The sequence below is a fragment of the Trifolium pratense genome, linkage group LG4 (genome assembly GCF_020283565.1).
Source record: "Trifolium pratense cultivar HEN17-A07 linkage group LG4, ARS_RC_1.1, whole genome shotgun sequence".
NCBI lineage: Eukaryota > Viridiplantae > Streptophyta > Magnoliopsida > Fabales > Fabaceae > Trifolium > Trifolium pratense.
Genome location: NC_060062.1, coordinates 36,970,597 through 36,992,818, shown reverse-complemented (window position 1 = coordinate 36,992,818; position 22,222 = coordinate 36,970,597). Strand labels below are relative to the sequence as shown.

Genomic DNA, 22,222 nt, shown 5'->3' with positions numbered 1-22,222 from the left:
TTTGCAATAAAGTAATTTTCAAGGACAATATTCCGGATGTTTCTTCGTTGTTTGAGACAATCAAACTTCATTCTTGGTTGTGGTTCACTAGTGGGCGTAAAACTTGTACTCGTTTTCCTTTTTGTCAGTTTGGTCGGGTTTTATTTTTTAAAAAAAATTAAATATCCATGGATAAATAAATAATCCATAGACAAACTTGGTACAAGTTTAATGATCGGTACTACATGCATTCGATTTTTGGACAGGTCAGACTCAAGCTTGACAAAGTCTAACTCGGTCTATCATATTCTCACTTCTAATTGGTATATGACATGTTACAAAATAGGTTAATGCTACTTTGGATCAGTTTTACGAGTGGTCCACCACAGGCTAATGCTTAAAATTATCAGAAATTCTAATGGCGGTCGATTATACTTTTTGAAAGTAAAAATTACGACTCTTCTCATTTTTACGACTAAAATAATGTCATTATTAACGTACGAGTTATACTTTTAAACAACATATATTATCAATAATATTTTAAATATTTTTTAAATATTGGTCCACCATGAACCGAAATTGTCCATATTAGAATTTTATTAATAAGGCCAAATACATAACAAAACTATGAGTTACTTTTCATAATCCCTACACACAAAAGAAATATATTGTTTAAACTTGATTACGTTATGTTCTTTTGTGGTAATGACTCGTCTTGCATCCTGGTTACCCGCCTTCGCGCTCTCACAGCCGGCCACAATGCCAAAGTACCACGTACATAATGCTTGTTTTCCTCCTCCATCGCGATCAGCAGAGCTGCCACAGTCGCTACCATTGGATTCAAAGTTCGTTCGGTTGAAAACTTATTTTCACTCAAAAGTAAGTTTTGTTTTTAATTGCTCTGAATAAACTCTAAATTTTATGACAAATTTTGCTCAAATAATTGTTAATTTTTTTTTTTTTTTTTTGCAGTTTTCAAAGAATTCCTCTGACTAAGCATGAAGATAAGAGATCAGTTTGATTTAAGGAGTATATATGACAAAAACTACTCACCAGTATCATTTTGCCAACAATGGTGTCCAAAATAGTTGTTGTTCTGATTATCATGCTACAATTAACAGTATTATTTTGCTAACAATGATGTCCAAAATAGGTGTTGTTTTGTTTATCATGATACAATTAAAAGTCTATTTGATTAAATGTCTCTTAACTCTCTTTAATTTGTTCATTTGATTAAATATCTCTTAACTCTCTTTAATGTCAATATTTCACTTGATTCTACATTTTGTTGGTTTTCGATTGATATGTTTTATCAAATCATCGTTGTCATTTTATTAAAATGTCTTTAATGATTTTATTGAAGTGTAGAAGACAAATATTTTATGATTATGTTGTGAAAGTCTAGATAAACAAGAATTCCATTGATGAAATTTGTTAGGATAAAAGGAATGTCTATTTTCGATTGAATATAATTTGAAGATGTTAGAGACTATAATTTGTTTAACCCAAATAATGGGTTAATTTGAAGATGTTAGGAGTTGTTATGGAGTTGTGAGAATGTACAAATCATGATCATTACTGTTGTGAGTTTATTTGTAATTTTTTTCATACTAGTTCATTTTATGTTAATTCAGAGTTCGAGAGTAATATCCATTTGGAAAGAGAAATACTTATGTTTACGAATAATCAAAATAAGAATGACAAGAAGCAAATATAAAATTTCATAATAAATGAGTAATATGTTGTCTATATTTTATATTTATAAATTAGGTTCTTATTTATCCATTATCAAGGTAATGACTCGCCCTGCATCCTGGTTACCTCGCCTCCGCGTCGTCGCAGCCGATCACAAGGCCGAAGTACCACGTACATAATGTCAAATTAGGTTTTTTTTTAAGGTAATGACTCGCCCTGCATCCTGGTTATCCCGCCTTCGCGCCCTCGCAACCGGCCACAATGCAAAAGTACCACGTACATAATGCTTGTTTTCCTCCTCCATCGCAATTAGCAGAGCTGCTACGGTCGCTACCATTGAATTCAAAGTTCGTTCGGTTGAAAACTTATTTCCACTTCAAAGTAAGTTTTGTTCTTAATTGCTCTGAATAAACTCTAAATTTTATGACAAATTTTGCTCAAATAATTTTTAATATCTTTGTTTTTTTTTTGCAGGTTTCAAAGAATTCCTCTGACTAAGCATGAAGATAAGAGATCAGTTTTATTTAAGGAGTATATATGACAAAAACTACTCACCAGTATTATTTTGCCAACAATGGTGTCCAAAATAGTTGTTGTTTTGTTTATCATGCTACAATTAAAAGTCTATTTGATTAAATGTCTTAACTCTCTTTAATTTGTTCATTTGATTAAATGTCTCTTAACTCTCTATAATGTCAATATTTCACTTGATTCTACATTTTGTTGGTTTTCGATTGATATGTTTTATCAAATCATCGTTGTTATTTTATTAAAATGTCTTTAATGATTTCATTGAAGTGTAGAAGACAAATATTTTATGATTATGTTGGGAAAGTCTAGAGAAACAATAATTCCTTTGATGAAGTTTGTTAGGATAAAAGGAATGTCTATTTTCGATTGAATATAATTTGAAGATGTTAGAGACTATAATTTGTTTAACCCAAATAATGGATTAATTTGAAGATGTTAGGAGTTGTTATGGAGTTGTGAGAATGTACAAATCATCAACATTACTGTTGTGAATTTATTTGTAATTTTTTCATACTAGTTCATTTTATGTTAATTCAGAGTTCGAGAGTAATATCCATTTGGAAAGAGAAATACTTATGTTTACGAATAATCAAAATAAGAATGACAAGAAATAAATATAAAATTTCATAATAAATGAGTAATGTGTTGTCTATTATTTATATTTATAAATTAGGTTCCTATTTATCCATTATCAAGGTAATAACTCGTCCTGCATCCTGGTTACCCCGCCTCCGCGTCGTCGCAGCCGGTCACAAGGCCGAAGTACCACGTACATAATATCAAATTAGGTTCATATTTTTTTTCAAGGTAATGACTCGCCCTGCATCCTGGTTACCCCACCTTCGCGCCCTCGCAGCCGGCCACAATACCAAAGTACCACGTACATAATGCTTGTTTTCCTCCTCCATCGCAATCAGCAGAGCTGCTACAGTCGCTATCATTGGATTCAAAGTTCGTTCGGTTGAAAACTTATTTCCACTCAAAAGTAAGTTTTGTTCTTAATTGCTCTGAATAAACTCTAAATTTTATGACAAATTTTGCTATCATGCTACAATTAAAAGTCTATTTGATTAAATGTCTCTTAACTCTCTTTATTTGTTCATTTGATTAAATATAATGTCTCTTAACTCTCTTTAATGTCAATATTTCACTTGATTCTACATTTTGTTGGTTTTCGATTGATATGTTTTATCAAATCATCGTTGTTATTTTATTAAAATGTCTTTAATGATTTCATTGAAGTGTAGAAGACAAATATTTTATGATTATAACTATGTTGGGAAAGACTAGAGAAACAAGAATTCCATTGATGAAATTTGTTAGGATAAAAGGAATATCTATTTTCGATTGAATATAATTTGAAGATGTTAGAGACTATAATTTGTTTAACCCAAATAATGAATTAATTTGAAGATGTTAGGAGTTGTTATGGAGTTGTGAGAATGTACAAATCATGAACATTACTGTTGTGAATTTGTTTGTAATTTTTTTCATACTAGTTTATGTTAATTTAGAGTTCGAGAGTAATATCCATTTGGAATGAGAAATACTTATGTTTACGAATAATCAAAATAAGAATGACAAGAAACAATATATATAAAATTTCATAATAAATGAGTAATGTGTTGCCTATATTTTATATTTATAAATTAGGTTCCTATTTATCCGTTATCAAAGTAATGACAAACATATGTTGTTGATACATAAATAAATACGAGACACATATTCATCAAATACAAACAATATGGAACCAATATTTGCCATCAATACAAGTTGGATGTCATCAAGCACTTTTTTTCGGCTCCATCAACATTAAATCAATTTTAAATCAAAGCTATAAACATCTATTTTAGTTGTCACGCGGCATGAAACTGCAATAAGTTATCAATTTGCATATTAGTGTTTGTTAAGAGAGATTTGCCGACAAATCAATGAACATACAATAATGATCAAATACAAAGCATTAAAAAAAACCATCAACCAACAAATAAAATAGAGTAAATCTTTCAAATCAATAAACATACAACAATGATCAAATACCTACGTATTATGACGCCACGTATCCAAAAGTCCCTCCTAACGTTGCTTCCGTTGAAGCTTTCTCGTTTGGAGCAAGACACGCTAGACCAAAATCTGCAACCTTTGTCGTCATATCATTTCCGAGGACGATATTCGAAAGCTTCAAGTCTCTGTGAATGAAGCAATCATAAGTCAAATGACGAAGATACTCAACACCTTTTGCGACATATAAGGCAACGATCAATCTCTTATTCCCTTGGAGTGGTTCGAGTCTTTCATTTTTTCAACTAAAAATATGTCTACTTAGAGTCCCATGAGGCATGTACTCATATACAATAAGCTTCTCATTCTCATCACTTTTTTTCATTCACTCACTCACTTTTATGGTTAAATTTTTTCACTTTTTTCATTCACTCACTCGCTTTTGTGGTTAAATTTTTTCACTTTTTCATACAAAGGATAAACATTACAAATTCTTGAAAAAAGAAAAGTAGAACAAAAAATGGTGACATAAAGATTCTTTGAACCACCACAAATTAAAAATCCTAACTAGATTCACCAACAAATAGAGAGAAATTAATTTATGGAAACGATTTGGATAACTACGCCCTGACTATTGGGTGTAGTGTTTCGATTATGGTTGAACCTCTTTTTCGATTTATCATACATTCAGACAACCAAATACTCAATCAGTAAGCCCAAAATAATAGCGTTGGACACAATAGTGTTGAATTAGAAGAGAAAATCAGGTTGCCTCTCTCATTCACATTTTAAAAGATAAGGCGTGAAACAAAAAATTTCACTATTGGTACTATCTTGCTCAATCATGTGATAAGAGACTATCTCCTCTCTATGCACACACTTTTTTCCTTGATGAATAAGAAACACTTCACTCACACTCTCATTAGGAGAAATAAAATCAAGCCACCACATACATTGTATTCTCTTTTACAATTTGTGCTCTAAGGAGAAACAAAAATTCCACTCACACACACACACACTCACTACTAATGTTTAATGTCTAATAGTTGTTCACCATCGATTATTCGATTATTCTTTACTATTTCATTATCTAACAAATCTGGTACATTCCTCTCGCTTTCTCTCATTTTCTTCCATTTTTCTTTTTGTTCTTCAACACATCTTTTTCAAAAAGCAAAAACATATACACATTCAACAAAAACGAAGTTCTATTCTTCAATATAGTATTATTACCAATGGCCTATGTAATATGTAATAACTTTAAATATTGTTACTATTGGTCTAGTTCTAATCTTTTTCTTTTTTTTTTGTTACAATTTAGTTCAATTTGTGCCCTAAGGAAAAAAACCAATTTCAAAGGACTCATCAAACAATATTTAGTATTGTTGTTACTAATGACATATGTAATATATAATAACTTTAGAGTATTGTAGCAACATTTCTTTGATAATTATAAACAAAAAAAAAACATAAGATAAATATTGGTCATTCTTAAATAAAATAAAACACTAAACAAATATTTGTTATTTGATGAATATAAAGAAAAAACTAGGACAAACATACGTTGTTGGTAGAGCTGTAAAAAGGGCCTTAAGGGGTCGGCCCTTTAAGGGGCGGACCCACTTATTCCTGATTATTAATTTTATTTAAATTTTAAACAATTTTTCTAGTGTCGTGAACTTATTCTCTTTTTCTTCAATCAACACTGTCAACGATCGGCACCCTAAAAAAACTGTGTTTAAAATTTAAATAAAATTAATAATCAGGAATAAGTGGGTCCGCCCCTTAAAGGGCCGGCCCCTTAAGGCCCTTTTTACAGCTCCAGTTGTTGGTACATAAATAAATACAAACAATATGGAACAAATATTTGTCATCAATACAAGTTGGAAGTCATAAAGTACTTTTTTTCGGTTACCAGCTCCATCAATATTAAATCAATTTTAAATCAAATCTATAAACATCAACTTTAGTTGTCACGCGGCCTGAAACTGCAATAAGTTATCAATTTGCATGTTAGTGTTTGTTAAGAGAGATTTGCCGACAAATCAATGAACATGCAATAATGATAAAAAACAAAGCATTAAAAAAAATAAGCAACAAATAAAATAGAGTAAATCTTTCAAATCAATGAACATACAACAATGATCAAATACCTATGTATTATGACGCCACATATCCAAAAGTCTCTCATAACTTTGCTTCCATTGAGGCTTTCTCGTTTGGAGCTAGACGCGCTTGACCGAAATCTGCAACCTTTACCGTCATTTCATTTCCGAAGACGATATTCGAAGGCTTCAAGTCTCTATGAATGAAGCAAAGCCAAATGATGAAGATACTCAACACCCTTTGCGACATATAAGGCAATGATCAATCTCTTATTCCCTTGGAGTGGTTCGAGTCTTTCGTCTTTTCAACTAAAAATATGTCTATTTAGGGTCCATGAGGCATGTACTCATATACAATAAGCTTCTCATTCTCCTTCAACCAGTAACTAAAATGAGTAACTAAATTCTTATGGTTAGTCCCTTTTAAAACTGCAATTTCAGCCTCAAATTCGGCTGCACTTGATTTTTTTTAATCTCATTCTCCTATGTTTTTTTAATCTAATTGGATTTTTTTTCGTTTATTTGTTTTTTTTAATCTGATTTGATTTTTTTTCTATTTTCATTTTTTTAAGGTACTCTTTTAACACGTGATGTCTACTCACTTTTGCACATAACACATTGAAGAGTGAATGAGTCATAATTAATATGAGTTGTCTCTGAGTGCTATCTACTATTTCTCCAAACTTTATTCTTTTTACTGCAAGTGTAGTAACGTCATCGAGTTTACCCTTATAAACTGTATTGGAACCTCCTCTTCAAATAATTTATGAAAACTGTCCGGATAACTACGCCGTGACTGTTGGGTGTAGTTTTTGGATTATGACTTAACATCTTGTTCAATTTACCATACATCAAGGCAACCAAACACCCAATCAGTAAGCCCAAAACAATAACGTTGAACATAATGGCCGCAATATGCGACATTTGCCCTCATATAATATCCGAGTAAAATGTTTGAAGACTTCTAATGTATAGTAAAAGTAAAATAAAGAATAAAATAGTGTTGAATTAGAATAGAAAATCAGGTTGCCTCCCTCGTTCACATTTTAAAAGCAAAAACATCTTACACATTCAACACATCTTTTTCTTTTCTTCTTCAACACATCTTTTTCAAAATGCAAAAACATAATACACATTCAACAAAAACGAAGTTCTATTCTTCAATATAGTATTGTTACTAATGGCCTATGTAATATATAATAACTTTAAATATTGTTACTATTGGTCTAGTTCTAATCTTTTTCTTTTTTTTTGTTACAATTTAGTTCAATTTGTGCCCTTAGGAAAAAAAACCAATTTCAAAGGACTCGTCAAACAATATTTAGTATTGTTGTTACGAATGACCTATGTAATATATAATAACTTTAGAGTATTGTAGCAACATTTCTTTGATAATTTTCTCTATTATCTTGCCAAAAATATGTCATCTATTATTATTTATATTTAAATTATGAGTCAGGATCCGTTGACACCAACTAGTTTGACACCAAATGTTACACCTCTCAATAACGTTGTAACCGATATAAATTTTATAAAATCCACCGTTGGATTGAAAGTTTACATCATATAGATCATTTGTGTAAAATTTCAAATAAATCCAAAATCATTTGATATGTTATTGAGATACATCAAAATTAACGGTTTTTGTATTTTTTTAAATGCCGTTAATCTTTATGTGTCTCAATAGCATATCAAATGATTTTGGATTTGTCTGAAATTTTACACAAATGATCTATATGATGTAAACTTTCAATCCAACGGTGGATTTTATAAAATTTATATCGGTTAAAACGTTATTGAGAGGTGTAACATTTGGTGTCAAATTAGTTGGTGTCAACGGATCCTGACTCTTAAATTATTTCCTTTTTAATTGATGCATTAAATACACAATTTTTAATGAGTTTGTGGTGAAAATAATATGGACAAAGTTACCAATCGTTAGTTGGTTCAGTGGTAATTGACGCTGAACTTGGTAGAAAGGATCATAATTCTATCCCCGCAACTGCGATCGGGAGGGAGCTAGAACCACTTGATGTCAGAACTGATCTCCGAACATAAAATATGGGGAATGCTTTTTTTTTTTTTACATAAAATATAAAATATGAGGAATGCTTTTTTTTACATAAAATATAAAATATGAGGAATGTTAACAAATGCCAAACAGGATTAAGGTGTCTAAACATATAAATATAAATTTAATAATACAAAAAATTAAAAGTTGATGTTAAACAGTGTCCCAAAAAAATGATTAAAGAAATAAAATTAGAAACAAAAGCAAAAAAAAAAAACAAAAAAAAACTAAGAATTTAAACTCAAAAAAAAAAAAATCAAAACTTTGAATATGTACTTTCAAAATTATATGGTACCATTTTTATTTCGTTAGCGAGAGAGCATTATTTATCATTTTTTAAAAAATAAATTCTAAATTTTAAATGATTGTTTTTACATTTACTTCTTAAAATAAGGACACGTGTTAGCACTTATTCACATTTTTCTATAAATATTATATGAGAAATAAGTGTGCACTAAATCCCAAAATGTATTATAAATACTAGTGGAGTGTAAAGATTTTAAAGAAAGTAAGCACAGTCTAGCTGTAGGCAATAGATGTTAATTTAATGTGCTTTTTTATATTACTATTTGTTAGTGGTTAAATGTTAGTAATTTAAATTTTATTAAAAAAAAATGTTAGTAATTTGGTATAACAGTTCTTTTTTTTACTCTCCTATTGCTGTGGGAGATCCATCTCACTCTCCCACCCTAAAAGGCCTCCTAATAAAAGCCTCAGTCATTTACATGGTAATTAATTCCACTTTGTTAGTTTAAAAAAAAAATAAAAATAATTCCTCTTTGTTTTGTTGTTGACCAATAAGGTATATTTTCATACAATAAACTCCTAAAATAGATGGGAAGTTACACCATCAAATTGACAATATTACAAACCACCAAATCAATTACTATATCTACTCTACATGTCTTCTACAAAACCAAGAGAATTAAAATATAAAAGAACACCGCAGGTAAGTACACTTTCTATAATATTGAGGTAGACAAAAATTGGGAGTGAGAAAGGGAAGGAGACAAGTTTTCTTCATTAGGCTTTTTAATAATCAAATTGCTTGCCTTCAAAGGTTTGTCCGAAACTCCAATCCTTGGGAGCAACGTTGTAAGCCGTAACTGTTTTACCATCACTAGTAGTAACCTCGAATGAAAGGGGTTGATTCTGTAGTAATGCGTTTATATGCCAGTTTTGGCCCCAATTTCGACCCATTGAAAGCCAACCTGTTCTCGAACCCTTGACCTTCACCGCAACAATGTCTCCATGGCCAGCAACGTTGCTGATCAGCACTGAAATGAAGATACCAGAACCAGTGACTGTAAATCGGACTCCGCCTTCCCTTCTGCACTTTATCCTGCTCCAAACAGAACATAACATTCAAAATAAATAATACTCCAATGGAAATCAAGCTTCTAATTACACCGAGTACAATTTGTTCATTTGTCTCTTTGAAAAGTGAATGATTTAGAATAATAAATGTTGAGGGTGTATTTATCTTCTTACCCACAGGTTCCGTTATTAAGTAGTTGGCCTAACCCGACAATTTAAAAGATTCGAACACAGGCCTATTTTTCTGGACCGTTAATTTTGCGGTCTTTTTTCGGCCTGGTCTGTTTAGTACACAGGCCTAAGCAAGCAGGCTACCCAACTGTAGTGTAATTACTAGCAAAATTACATAATGTTCCTTTCTCATACTCTACAGGATTTTACTAGATATCTCGTAGCAATAACAATGTATGAACTATGAAGAGATTGCAGTGCTAATTGGACTCTATGTGTTCAAGACTGTTGGGAGAGTAGTATGTCATTAGTCTGATTAGCGGCCAGCTTGCCATATTCATAATGGAGAAAAATATTTTATCGTTAAGCTCTACTGAGATAAATACGCTTAGTCACTTTACTATAGTATATCAATTCCCTTTAGGTCAATTAAGTCCCCGTCACCCCTTTTTCTACTTGAAATTTACTAGCACTTGAAAGGCCAACTGTTTCTAGAAAGTTTTTCTTCCTAATTTCAGCTCTTAAGAGCTTAAAATTCCAAAGAGAATATTGTGCATCACAAAGGAGTAGTCCAATGGTATGAATTAGGAGACCGAATGAGTATTATGTAAGAGGTTCAGTAGTGATCCCTGCTACTAACAAAAACCCTCTCCTCTTAACAAATTAATCATGAATAATGTTCCCAATTAAGAAGCCAATGACAACACAAATTCCATACAACTTGGGATATAGATTAGACATCCAAAACTCTTGTTTAATTTGCTAATTGCTTACAATGCACAGCCAGAATCCTTTGCAACCAACCCAATCAAATCTCGACCATTGGATCGAGCTGTAGCTCAGATCCCACAACCAAGATATTTCTAGACGGTGGTAAAAGATCTAAGATGTAGAATGTGTGATCCTTTTTGCTAATTGCTTACAATGCACAACAAAGTAATTAGTTTTTTTTTTTTTTGAATCAGCAAATATATTATAAACTCAACCATAAGTATAAGGCATACAAATGGCGGGAGAAAGGGTACAAAACTGCAAATAAATGCAGTACAACAACAACACCAAATTAGTTGTTAATGTTAGTATTTTTCACCTTCACCAGAACTTAACCCTAAACCTTTACTCCTTAACTCGTTTAACCCTTAGTTCAAACCAATTGAGTTACCCAACCCCCCTAGAATGTGTAATCCTTATTATTGGAACTAGCATTCAAAAGATGTCAAATATGTAGCTTCAAATTACATATAATAACAATAATTTATAGATATTAATATATTATATAGTATTGCAATTTTATCTAGACTATTAAAACTAACTCAAAGACTCTTCTCTTAATCCTATAATAACTTCCTCTTTAAGCAAGAAAATGTTCACTACAATTCAATAAACTTCAAATTATTTGAAAAACAAATTCCACATAAATATTTAAAAATAACCAACCAAACTCAAGCATGCATTTAACATCATTTTTCAAACAAGTGAGTCCAAACTTTAAATTTGACTCAATTTCAAACTAAATTCAACTAACATGCAACAAAAAAATCATTTCAAATAATTAAACTATAGCTTCAAAAAATCAAAACAATTCACAAATCGTAGTTAAAATCGAGCATTACCTCCGATACTGAAGAGGCATGTTACCAGCTTTCCATATAGCAATCTTCTCAAAAGCATCAATCGGAAGCACAAAATGCTTATTCGGAGGATTACAGTGTCCACCTTCTTCCGACGTAAAAGCATAATTCGGCGCACAGAAGTTAGTTGCAGTAACGATAATCGAAGTTCCAGGAATACACCACCGTAAATCATCAACACACCTTAATTCAAAGCACGCGCCACAGATCTGACCTCGTTCAAACAAAGCTTCGCTAAGACCAACCGTTGCCATGCCGTAACCGGCTTTATTTAGGTCGCCGTAACCGCACGCGCCGCCGACTGTGTCACGTGGATCTATGGCGGCGTAGTAGGTTGCACGTGCAGATCGCCATTCGGAGAAGGAAGGAGAGGAGGTTTGTTGAGAAGGTGATGGTTCTGAAGAGGAGGAGGAATAGTGTGAGGTTACTTTAGTTGGTGTTGTTGAAGAGAGTGTGAAGAGAAAGAAGAAAGTTGTTAGTAACATTTCTTTGAAGATGAAGATGATGAAAGAAAGTGAGGGAAAATGATAATAAGTGAGAAAATGAAAAAAGAAAGTGATGGATTATTTGAAGTGGGACATAATAGTGCAAATGTGTGCTTTTTTATTTGCTTGCTATTTTTATTAATGGTTTTTTTGAGATACTATAGTTTGAATTTTGAAAAGATAAAGCTTCTGTGTTGTGTCGGTATCGTTTCACATGGGGTAAAATCTGGATGGCAGAGATATCTAGGCTTAAATATGTCATTAGTCCCTGCAATTACACCATATTTTGTTACTGGTCCCTGCACTTTTTTTTGTTGGGTTTAGGTCCTTGCAATTACATTGAGTTTTGGTATTAGTCCTTACTATTAGTTGACGGTTACAAAAATGTTAAAAGTTAACGGAGTGCCACATGGCCCAATCAATTTATGCCACTTGGCACCGTAAAAGGCTCATTTTTTTTTTGTTTTTCTTTTACCATTATTTCTACCATTAATTACTATTATTAATAAAAAATAATTCCAAAATTAAATTAAAAACAAACATATAGGTGTCAAAGGATCACGTCACACCCATCTTCTTCTACACATGAAACCACCATGACATAGTCAAATACCAATTTATGTTTTTCATCAACAACCAACAAATAACTTCATCTTCATCAACAACAACCAACAACCTTGAATATGTTGCGTTAGTTTGTAATTACTATTATTAGAAGAACACATCAACAGAGCCAACACCCCAGAAACGCGAACAAGAAGAACCCAGAAACAACGATGGCGAATAGCAATGACGACGGCGAGCTCTCACAGAGTACAATAGACCACCATTTAGAGCTAGACCCAACCGGGTTAGAGGTTGGTGTCGCGATGTCAACAGACCCGATCGCACCACCAAGAGCAAGGATCTACATGTTTGTCGGCCAGATTTGGATTTTACGGCGGAGCAGGGCGGAGTTGTTGGTGGTGGGCGGTATTTGCTTAGAGAGAGGGAAGATAAAAATATTTAGAGAGAGAGCCAATAATAATAATAATTAATAGTAAATACTATGGTAAAAGTAAAAACAATAAATGTGAATTGTAACAAAAAAAAAACAATAAATGTGAATTATCCCCAAAAAAAAAGCCTTTTACAGTGCCACGTGACATATATTGATTGGGCCACGTGGCACTCCGTTAACTTTTAACATTTTTGTAACCGTGAACTAACAGTAAGGACTAATACCAAAACTCAATGTAATTGCAAGGACCTAAACCCAACAAAAAAAAGTGCAGGGACCAATACCAAAATTTGGTGTAATTGCAGGGACTAATGACATATTTAAGCCATTATAGTTGAAGACATTATTTATCATACTTTTTTTAATTGTCCTGCAGTTTTTACTGATACAACGTATTCGTACTTTTTTTTAATTGTCTAATACCGGTATTCGTACTTGTATCTGAAACCATACTCGTATTCATACATTGTTGTAGGACATGGATCCATCCAAAACCAATAGAAGTGCTCCACAATTAAAATGTAGTAGCCGACAGAACACCCAAACATCACAAGATTTTCCTTTGAATATATGGATTGATATGTTTACTACATCCAGACAAGAGTCAATGAGGATAGTCCCCACAAAGAGGGATAAGAATACTTAACATAAAGTATGCTGATAGCTAGTTTCATCTCGATGATTCCTCTAAGGTACTTATACTAAATTCAACCAATTTATACCTCATGAGGGAATTGGATATATGCACTTGGATGCAACAGATTGTTGCAGTCAATACCTCTCTCAATAGTGCGATTAAGATATGTTGGTGGGAGTCCGAGGAAGTTCGAGAGAAACAGCTGTACAATATTCCAGGACAATAAGAGATAGAGACGTCATATTTTCATCCAAAACCTTAAGACATTAGATTAATGAGTTAACTCTCTCATACAAATCCAACATTCTTCTCCCTCCAAGTGTGAGTTTCTACATCTTATAGTTAATCCAATATCAGGATCCACTCCCGCTCTCCCACCAAGTCAAACCATGGCTCCGATACCACTTGTCGGAGAGTCCGAAAGAGTTTAGAAAAAACAATGAGTCAATGCTCCAAGACCAAAAGAGAGTAATTAGGTAATCATATACTTTTGTATTTTCATCCATGCTTAAAAAATGAAATTTCTCCTTCAATAACAACCAATTAGAGATATCCTTTGACTTATATAACCCTTCAAATTTCTCCCAAAGCTCCTTGGTTGTGACATTTACAAGAACATTCTTAGCCAAAGATATATGAATTATACTCAGAAACTCTCAAATCTAATTCCTTCCACTTTGTGACGTACCAAGAACATCCTTGAGATTTTCAATCGCAAGACTACTCAAATTTTGACTACACTCAATCCTAGCAAGACTTGGCACTTTAGAAGGTGAAAATGTTTTTTCAAAAATGCATTTTCAAAGAAGGTGAAAATTCCCTTTCATTTACCCATCTCATCCTCTCCAAAAATGCTTTTTCAAAGAAGGTGAAAATTCCCTTTCATTTATCTTCCTCTCCCCCCTTCCTAAATCCTCATTGTTTGATAGATTTCAACCATCAATGTAATTTATTAAGGATATGCATGGTTATTAAAAGTTCATAGCAAAAATCTAACCAAACTGTTTATAGATAGTTCAGAAAAATCAAAGTGAACCATTAATGATGCACTCCAATTCAAATTGTACTAAACTATAATAGACATAACTCGAATCATAACTGTGATAGAAATAAACTGAACCGAACCGTTAAACTGAGCTAGACCCACTGATAATTCACTGATTAAACTAGTTCAGTTCACAAATTGTTACTCACAATTTGGGTTTGTTTTGTACGGTTCAGTTCGGTTTTTTTAACACTCTTAATAACTTACAATGCTAAATATTTATTAAGTTATAAGTTATAACAGTAAATCTATTAATAGAGAACAATTGAACAGTTAAAGTCTTTATCCACATGTAACTTACACTTTCACTTTAGTGACAATAAGCATACATAAGAAGGAAAAAAAAACAGACATAAGCTAAAACAAAAACTGCATAATTCACAGTAGATAGCAGGAGAAAGAATTTGAAGAAATACAAAAACCTGCCACTTGGCCATTGTACAAAAAAAGGAAAAGTTATGCAACTCAATATGTAAGAAAAATCAAGCTTTTCTTGAAGATTGCCAATGCAGTAGAGATGTCAAAATTTCAGCTCCCATTTCTCTCTTTTCCCATATCATGTCTCAGCAATATAAACAGCTCTATCATGTGATTTCAATTTACATCTATAAAATAGAAACTGCTTTGAAGAAAATCTCATTGAGAGAGCTATAAAGAAAGCCTCATACGTTGATGTTCTCTCCTCTCATCTGTTATTGTTGAACAATGGCTTTCTCTTTCTGACATGCATCTTTTATATGGTACAAACCCTTTCATCAAAGTTTTATGTCTCACCGGTGAACACTGGCTTTCTCTTTCATTGATTTCTCCGTCATTTATTGAACTCGTGTTAGAACCAACACAAGATTGTTCCTTTTGAATGTCTTTATCTTCACATTCTCCGTGATTAGAATGTGAATTTTCTCCCTCGTGCTCGTTGTGTGGTGGCTTAAAGGCTGAATTGTCGCAAACAGTCCACCAAGGAGAAACGGTTGCAAGACCAATATCTGAATATCTACGCTGAAGTTGTTGCGTAAGATGCATGGATGGAACAACGGTTGCAAGACTAATATCTGAACATCTACGCTGAAGTTGTTGCGTAAGATGCATGGAAGGTACAGGTTTTGATGCATCCGTTGATGCAGATGAAGGTTTGCAAGTATCGTTTACTAGCAGAGTTGTTCCGAAAAGTTTGAGTGTTCGACAAGGCGATTCTTCTATTGCTTCGTCGTCTTTGGTGAAGACGCTCTCATTAGAGAAAAGCTCCAGTTTCTACACATTAAGATCACACATAAGAACATAAAATCATTATCATGTTGATATTGCAAAGAATTGGAGTCAAATATGCTGATGCAACTTAAATCAGGGTTGCGACACGACGCAGAGACATAAAAAACTATGATGTTTAGCTTCATAGTTGCGGCTGCGGACCATTTTTAAAAACTTAATTGTAATTAAGAAAAATGAAATAGATTAGGATTTAAGAAATACCATTAGAGGTTGTTCATCATGAGCTGAATCGGCATTCAGTTCATCTATTTGTTGTGACAAATCTTCCTCGGATGATGATGATTTGGACTCAAGAAGCGGAAAGCTATGTTTATGGACAGCACTAATGGATGAGACAGGGGACAAACTTCCGGTTGGAGTATCCGAATCAGAGAAACCGAGGGTTTCTGAAGCAACTGCAGATAGTACCGACTTAGGCGAGTTGTTTTCTTGACCAAAATCCAACGACACAAGAGAATTAGACCTCAGTGGCTGTTCCAAGTTGCTGATTTCATTCTTTGGGATCTCAACTAGTTTACGTGGATAAGGATGAATCGGCTTTCGCTTTGGTCTTGGAGGCGGAATTTCAATTGTCTCCACCATCGTTGTATCGTTTCCATTAGTGTCTCGATTGATCTGCGAAAAAAGTCCAAATGAAATAGTTAAGATTAAGAGTGAATTCATGACAAAAATTTTAAGTCTCAACCTCAAGGAAGTTTGCATTTAGCATCTCCTAGGGTCATATTAAATCTTCACTTAATATATAGTTTATGGTGTATTAATCATAATTATAAATCATGAGCATTAGAATAAATCAATAAACCTTAGAAAAAAACTTCTGAGCATGACTTCGAATCTGCACAGCAGTCTTTGTGCCAACATGTTCTGTGGTGAAAATAAAGGATCCAAAAACTTAGACCATATTTTCTAATTTATGAATTAATTTATCCTCTTCTTTGCAAGAAGAATCTTTATGACATAATTGTCTAAGATGTGAAAATTTAAATTATTAATACCTTCGATTTTTCGCCATGCTCGGCCGTATAACTTTAAAGCTTCAAGGAACTTCTTATGTTCTTCATCTGTCCATTTTTCTCTTTGCTTTGTGATAGTATATGGTTTCCTTACCTATAGAAGTATATATAAATTTGATTATAATTTAGACTTTGACAAAGATGTACAAAATAATCAAAGTTTATAAAATAGTTCAATAACATATATACAAGAATCAAGGGAAAACCTTCAAAGCATAGTCATTTCCACATGAAAATTGATCAAGTAGTTTGTGTACATGTACAACAGAATGCATTTCTTCTTTTTGACCCTGCATCAAATACAAATAGAAAATATATAATTAATTCTAATGCAAATAATAAGTAAGAAAATTAAAATTAAATTTTCTTATAATAGAAAAGTTAAGTAGACTAAAATCATAACCACAAAGGATTTATCTACAAAAAAAAAACCTTTCATCCCTTATAAATGAAATCATTCACACCACAAAAAAAAGATATACACCAAATTTTACTGTGCTGACCAAGCACAGTTAGTTACATAGGTTAAGGCCTTGTTTGGTTAGCTATATTCCTATTTAATCTAATATTGATGAGATAATTAACAAGAAACAGTCAAAAATTACTTCTTTTAACAAGAACATGTATTTAAATTAAATCAACCCAATTATAAAATCTATCCATAATTGGCATGTGAAAGATTTAAACCAAATCACAACTTTTTCATTACTTTTGTTCCCTTGTCTCAAAATAGGACCTAACATATACAACATAAATCAGGTAAAAAAACCTTAACATACACAAATAAAAAAACAAAACCAAAACAAAAATCTCAGGTTCTTCACAAAATCGATTATAGAATAAAATATAAAATAATATACATATAAAAAACATGTAGTTGCATAACACATACCAGAATCTCCATGGAATCAGAATCTAGTGATGAAAATATTTGCTTTTCTCTTAAGAAAACCAAACTTTCTTCAAAAAGCACCAAAATCTAAATCTCAAAAGAGACAAAAAAAACTCAAACCAAGAAGAAAAATTGAAGAAAACCCACAAGATTAGATGAAATTTTGTGAGGTTAGAGGAAGAAGAAGGAGAATGATAAAGAGAAAATGTGAATAGATAGATAGATATAAAAAAAAAGTGAAGTGGGAATGAGACCCTTTAGAAGGTGGAATATAAAAGGAGCAACCATATAGTGACACGTCATACGTTGAATTTTGTTTTTGTCCAAGAAAATATGTGTTGTTTTTGTGCCCTTTTTGCTTTTTTCTTCCTTGAAATGTCCAGAACTTGATGGGATCTTGTGGCTCACAAAAAAAGAACTCCTAACCACGTGGCGTTAGGCTGCTTCATGTGTTTCACTGTTTTAAACATTGAACCTCGAATATTTAAGGGTATGCTAAACAGTACTTTCGGGCACTTGTTAAGCATACCTAAAAAGAAAATAAAAAATAAAATTTATATTGAAAAGATAACTTTTTGTATTTTTGAGGCATTGAATGCACGCATTTCGAGACAAAATTTCTATTTTAACATACTTAACCAGTGCTCCGGAGTACCGTTTAGCATTTTCCAATATTTAATTGATATTGTCGATATTGTTATACCGAACATTTTAATCGGTTCAAGGGAGAGATGTTGTATTTGTAAGATATTTTGACGTTCAAGCTAGTGTTTATGTGAAGTAGGAGGCTAAAGAGTAAAAATATACATACATACATACATGATATATATATATATATATATATATATATATATATATATATATGGAGAATTTTAACTTATAGCTTTAAGGGCACATGTTAAGAAGATAAATGTGGAAAATATTTATTGAACTTGTAGTGTATTTAATTATCTAAACATTAAATTCTTTGTATCATTAAATTCTACATTTCTATTTTTAGGTAGCTTAACATGTACCCTTAGGACACAAATTAACATCACCCTTTTGGTCCAATAACTTAGTCGTTATACTTACATTTAGAGTTCGAACTTTGGTCCTTTAATAATGACTATTACTAATTATCAACTGAATTATCTTTGTGGGACCCAATGTTGTTACCCTTTTGGTCCAAAAAATTGTTGCTGCATTTTTGTGATTGGCTAGGCGGAAACTAATGCACAGGTCATTGTGGATAATGGGGGGAACAGAGAACAGTCGCGGCGAAAAATGTTGCAAAGCTACTCGCAGTTTGAGTCGTGTTATGCCTAATTAATGCGTGGTCACTATTTTCCCAGCTACTGTATAGATAAATGCTATTTTTTGTGGTTCTTGACTTCTTGTACAAAAGTTCTCGTTCGTTCTTTTTAATATTTTATTTATTTATTTATTTCTATACCACATATTTTTTATGTTTTGAATTGCTTATGTCAAATTATATACTCCCAAGATTTTCTAACAAAAAAATCATTCAAAAATATAAAAATGGCATATAACTTTATTTAAAAGAATATGCCAAAAATTGTGATAATATATTTGAGGAATAAAACTTGTTGAAATTTTTATTTAAAAGGATATGCATCTATTTTTCATGTTTGATCATTTTGCTTAAAACAGCTTTGACCGCCGCTTAACCCACGATAAAATCATCTGTTCTCAATCCTACAAGTGAGGAAATTCTAGTCATATTGATTGTCCAATATAGGAATAAATTTAATTATTATGTCATTTATAGAAAAACAATAATTTTTTTATTAATTAAAAATCTTAACAAGTGGCTATTATAAGCAACATGTGTCTTCAACAGTAAAGCGAGTGGGAAGTGATGCTACAAAAATAGCGTCATAGTGCAGCTTAAACAAGTGGGGCAACGTACCAATCAAATAAAAAGATCAATTAATTATTGTGATTCTTACCAAATAAATAAAATACAAGGATATTTATGTGTACTAGAAAAAGTGATTAAATATCTAGTGCTTTTTTAAAAAATTCAACGGATGAGAAAGAAAAAGTGAAAAGCGATATACCAAACCAAGTTGTGGATGATAAAGAACCACAAAATAGAGGCAATCGCTTTCTTCAATCGCGCTTTTAGACACGTCATATATCCACTTGCCGCCAAGCTATATGAATCACGCCACGTTATATTTCGAAAAGAGATAAACATCATTCTACACCACATAATTTTCTATTCTTTTCTTTCGGTTTTTTCAATCTCAAAATTTTGTGGCCACAACATTTTCTTTGGTTTTTGTTTCAATTGAATTATTATTAGTATCGTCGACAAGTAGAAAACATATGATGATAAAATTAGATAAAGTACCATGTTCGTTTATTGGATGAGTGTGTGTGGTTTAGTTAGGTGAACACACTAAACTTGATATGTTAGATTTGCTTAGACCGATATCTTATGGTGTTAGATTTGTTTGGACCAATATCTAATGGTGGATCAGGATTAAGTAAAGTCAGAAGGTTCTTGCAGTCATGCAGTTAGTATCGGTGGCCGTTCGATTAAAATCGGACGGTTGTAATTTAATTATAGTGATTTTAGGATTTTTAAATGAAAATGAGATATGAATCGGACGGCTACAAATGTAATGATTGCACAAAAATACGACTGCACCTAATCTATTTTCTCTTATGAGTTGTTTTATAGATTCGATTGCACGTGATCAAAATTGGAATTAGATTTACTATAGTTTCTACATTGAGATGTAGTAGTAGTAGTAGTAGTTGATTATGATGGTCTGATTTAAATTAGGTTGAGACGTGAAATTATATCTACGGCAGACAATTTTGGTCCATGAAAATCTTGCGGCCCTCTCATTAAAATGAGACAGTTCATGTTTCATAATCAACTTTAAATTAAAACATATAATAAGATATTGAAATTAAATTGGTTGATGAAAATAGGTTGAACGCAAATTTTTTGACTTTAGATTACATTCAGTTTTGATTGCATGCAATATTGATATCCATAAATATGGATAAGCGGATAAGTGGAATGTAAAATTACCTGTTAAATAAAAGTGAATAAGTAGAGTGTTTGATGTTCGAACTTCAATTCATACATGTAATGTAATATTCCTATTAATTGAGCTAAGCTCACTAAAACCAAACTCAAACTTTTTAAATTGTCTTTAAAATTTTAAATAATGTTTTTGAAGCATATTTAGGACATTAGAAAAAAAATTCTTTTATAATTTTTTTTCATAAAATGGAATGAATTACATATAAAAAATTAGAGAGAGAAATTAAATTTTGAGCTTATTTTTTGCTGAGGAAGTTTTTTCCAGTTACTTAACATTAATTTCTGTCGGGAAATAACACTAGTTTTGTTGGTTTTTTTTTTTTAAATACCAAAGTCAGATAATGCTCATATTTTCTTTTTCACCAAGACTTAAATCCGATACCTTTTTACATTTTAAATTCTTTTAACTCTTAGCTCAAATCAGATAAACTATTCAACCCCTTAAAAAAAATATACCGGACGCATAAAACATGTTCTCTACTTCAAACCAAATATCTTTTTCATCTACAAGACTCAAAGATCGAACATTTGACTACTAATTTAAAAGTTTAAGTTTCTTATCACTTAGTTAAACCTGTTTATTTCTTTTTTTTTTTAGCAATATTTATTTGGTTTGTTAGATATATATTAAATTGTGACTAAAATGAATTTTGGATATAAAAATAGGATATAAATATTTTCATGAGATATTGAACTTTATGAAGAAAAGAGACATTTCAAAACTACTATAATGGAGTATTGGACATAGGCAGGTGTAGGCAATTGAAGTAGAACGTGGAAAGGTTGTAATCTGAAATTCAATTCAAAGTGGGAGGGGCCAATATGTCTCTGAACAGAGATATTTCTATATACGCTGAATATTGTTTGGTGGATGAGACATAGAAAAGCCAAACCTTATGTACTTTGTTGCTTGGGATAGCTAATGCTTAATTTCCATGCATGGTGTCGGTTCACAATTGAAACCACAATTAAAATACGAATAGAAGCAATTAAATAACATCCCAAGATCCCGGTGTTACAAACGTCAGAGCTCTATTAGGTGCTCAAATTCAAACCAATTCAAAAAGTAACCCTAAACCGACAAAAAAAAAACCGAAAATCGCAGAAAATCGAATATTTTTGGATGTGTTTGGATGTCATTTTGTGAAAATCGCTAGATCGGATCGGATTTTGGATTGATTTTTCAAAACCGATCCAAACCTAACCAAACCGCATACATAATTTTTAATAGTTATTTAACTTTTTATTAGTATGATATATTGCATTAACATATTAATTCTTGGTTTTTAATTTTCTCAATAATACTTATTAGT

General features: G+C 31.9%; 2 protein-coding genes across 2 annotated transcripts; both read right to left on the bottom strand.

The window, feature by feature from the left end:
- Positions 1 to 9,138: 9,138 nt before the first annotated feature.
- On the bottom strand, positions 9,139 to 12,143 carry LOC123920791 (expansin-A13-like). The gene is made up of 2 exons (XM_045973113.1): positions 11,484 to 12,143; positions 9,139 to 9,724 (listed from the first exon to the last, which is right to left on the bottom strand). Exons 1-2 carry the CDS (start codon positions 11,984 to 11,986, stop codon positions 9,415 to 9,417), a joined length of 813 nt encoding a protein of 270 aa, XP_045829069.1. The 5' UTR covers positions 11,987 to 12,143; the 3' UTR covers positions 9,139 to 9,414.
- A 2,790-nt stretch (positions 12,144 to 14,933) lies between these two features.
- On the bottom strand, positions 14,934 to 18,223 carry LOC123920790 (protein REVEILLE 1-like). Its single transcript, XM_045973112.1, has 6 exons — positions 17,843 to 18,223; positions 17,157 to 17,240; positions 16,933 to 17,044; positions 16,740 to 16,801; positions 16,139 to 16,552; positions 14,934 to 15,919 (listed from the first exon to the last, which is right to left on the bottom strand). The coding sequence occupies exons 1-6, from the start codon at positions 17,852 to 17,854 to the stop codon at positions 15,317 to 15,319; spliced, it is 1,287 nt and encodes a 428-aa protein (XP_045829068.1). The 5' UTR covers positions 17,855 to 18,223; the 3' UTR covers positions 14,934 to 15,316.
- Between the last annotated feature and the right edge of the window lie 3,999 nt (positions 18,224 to 22,222).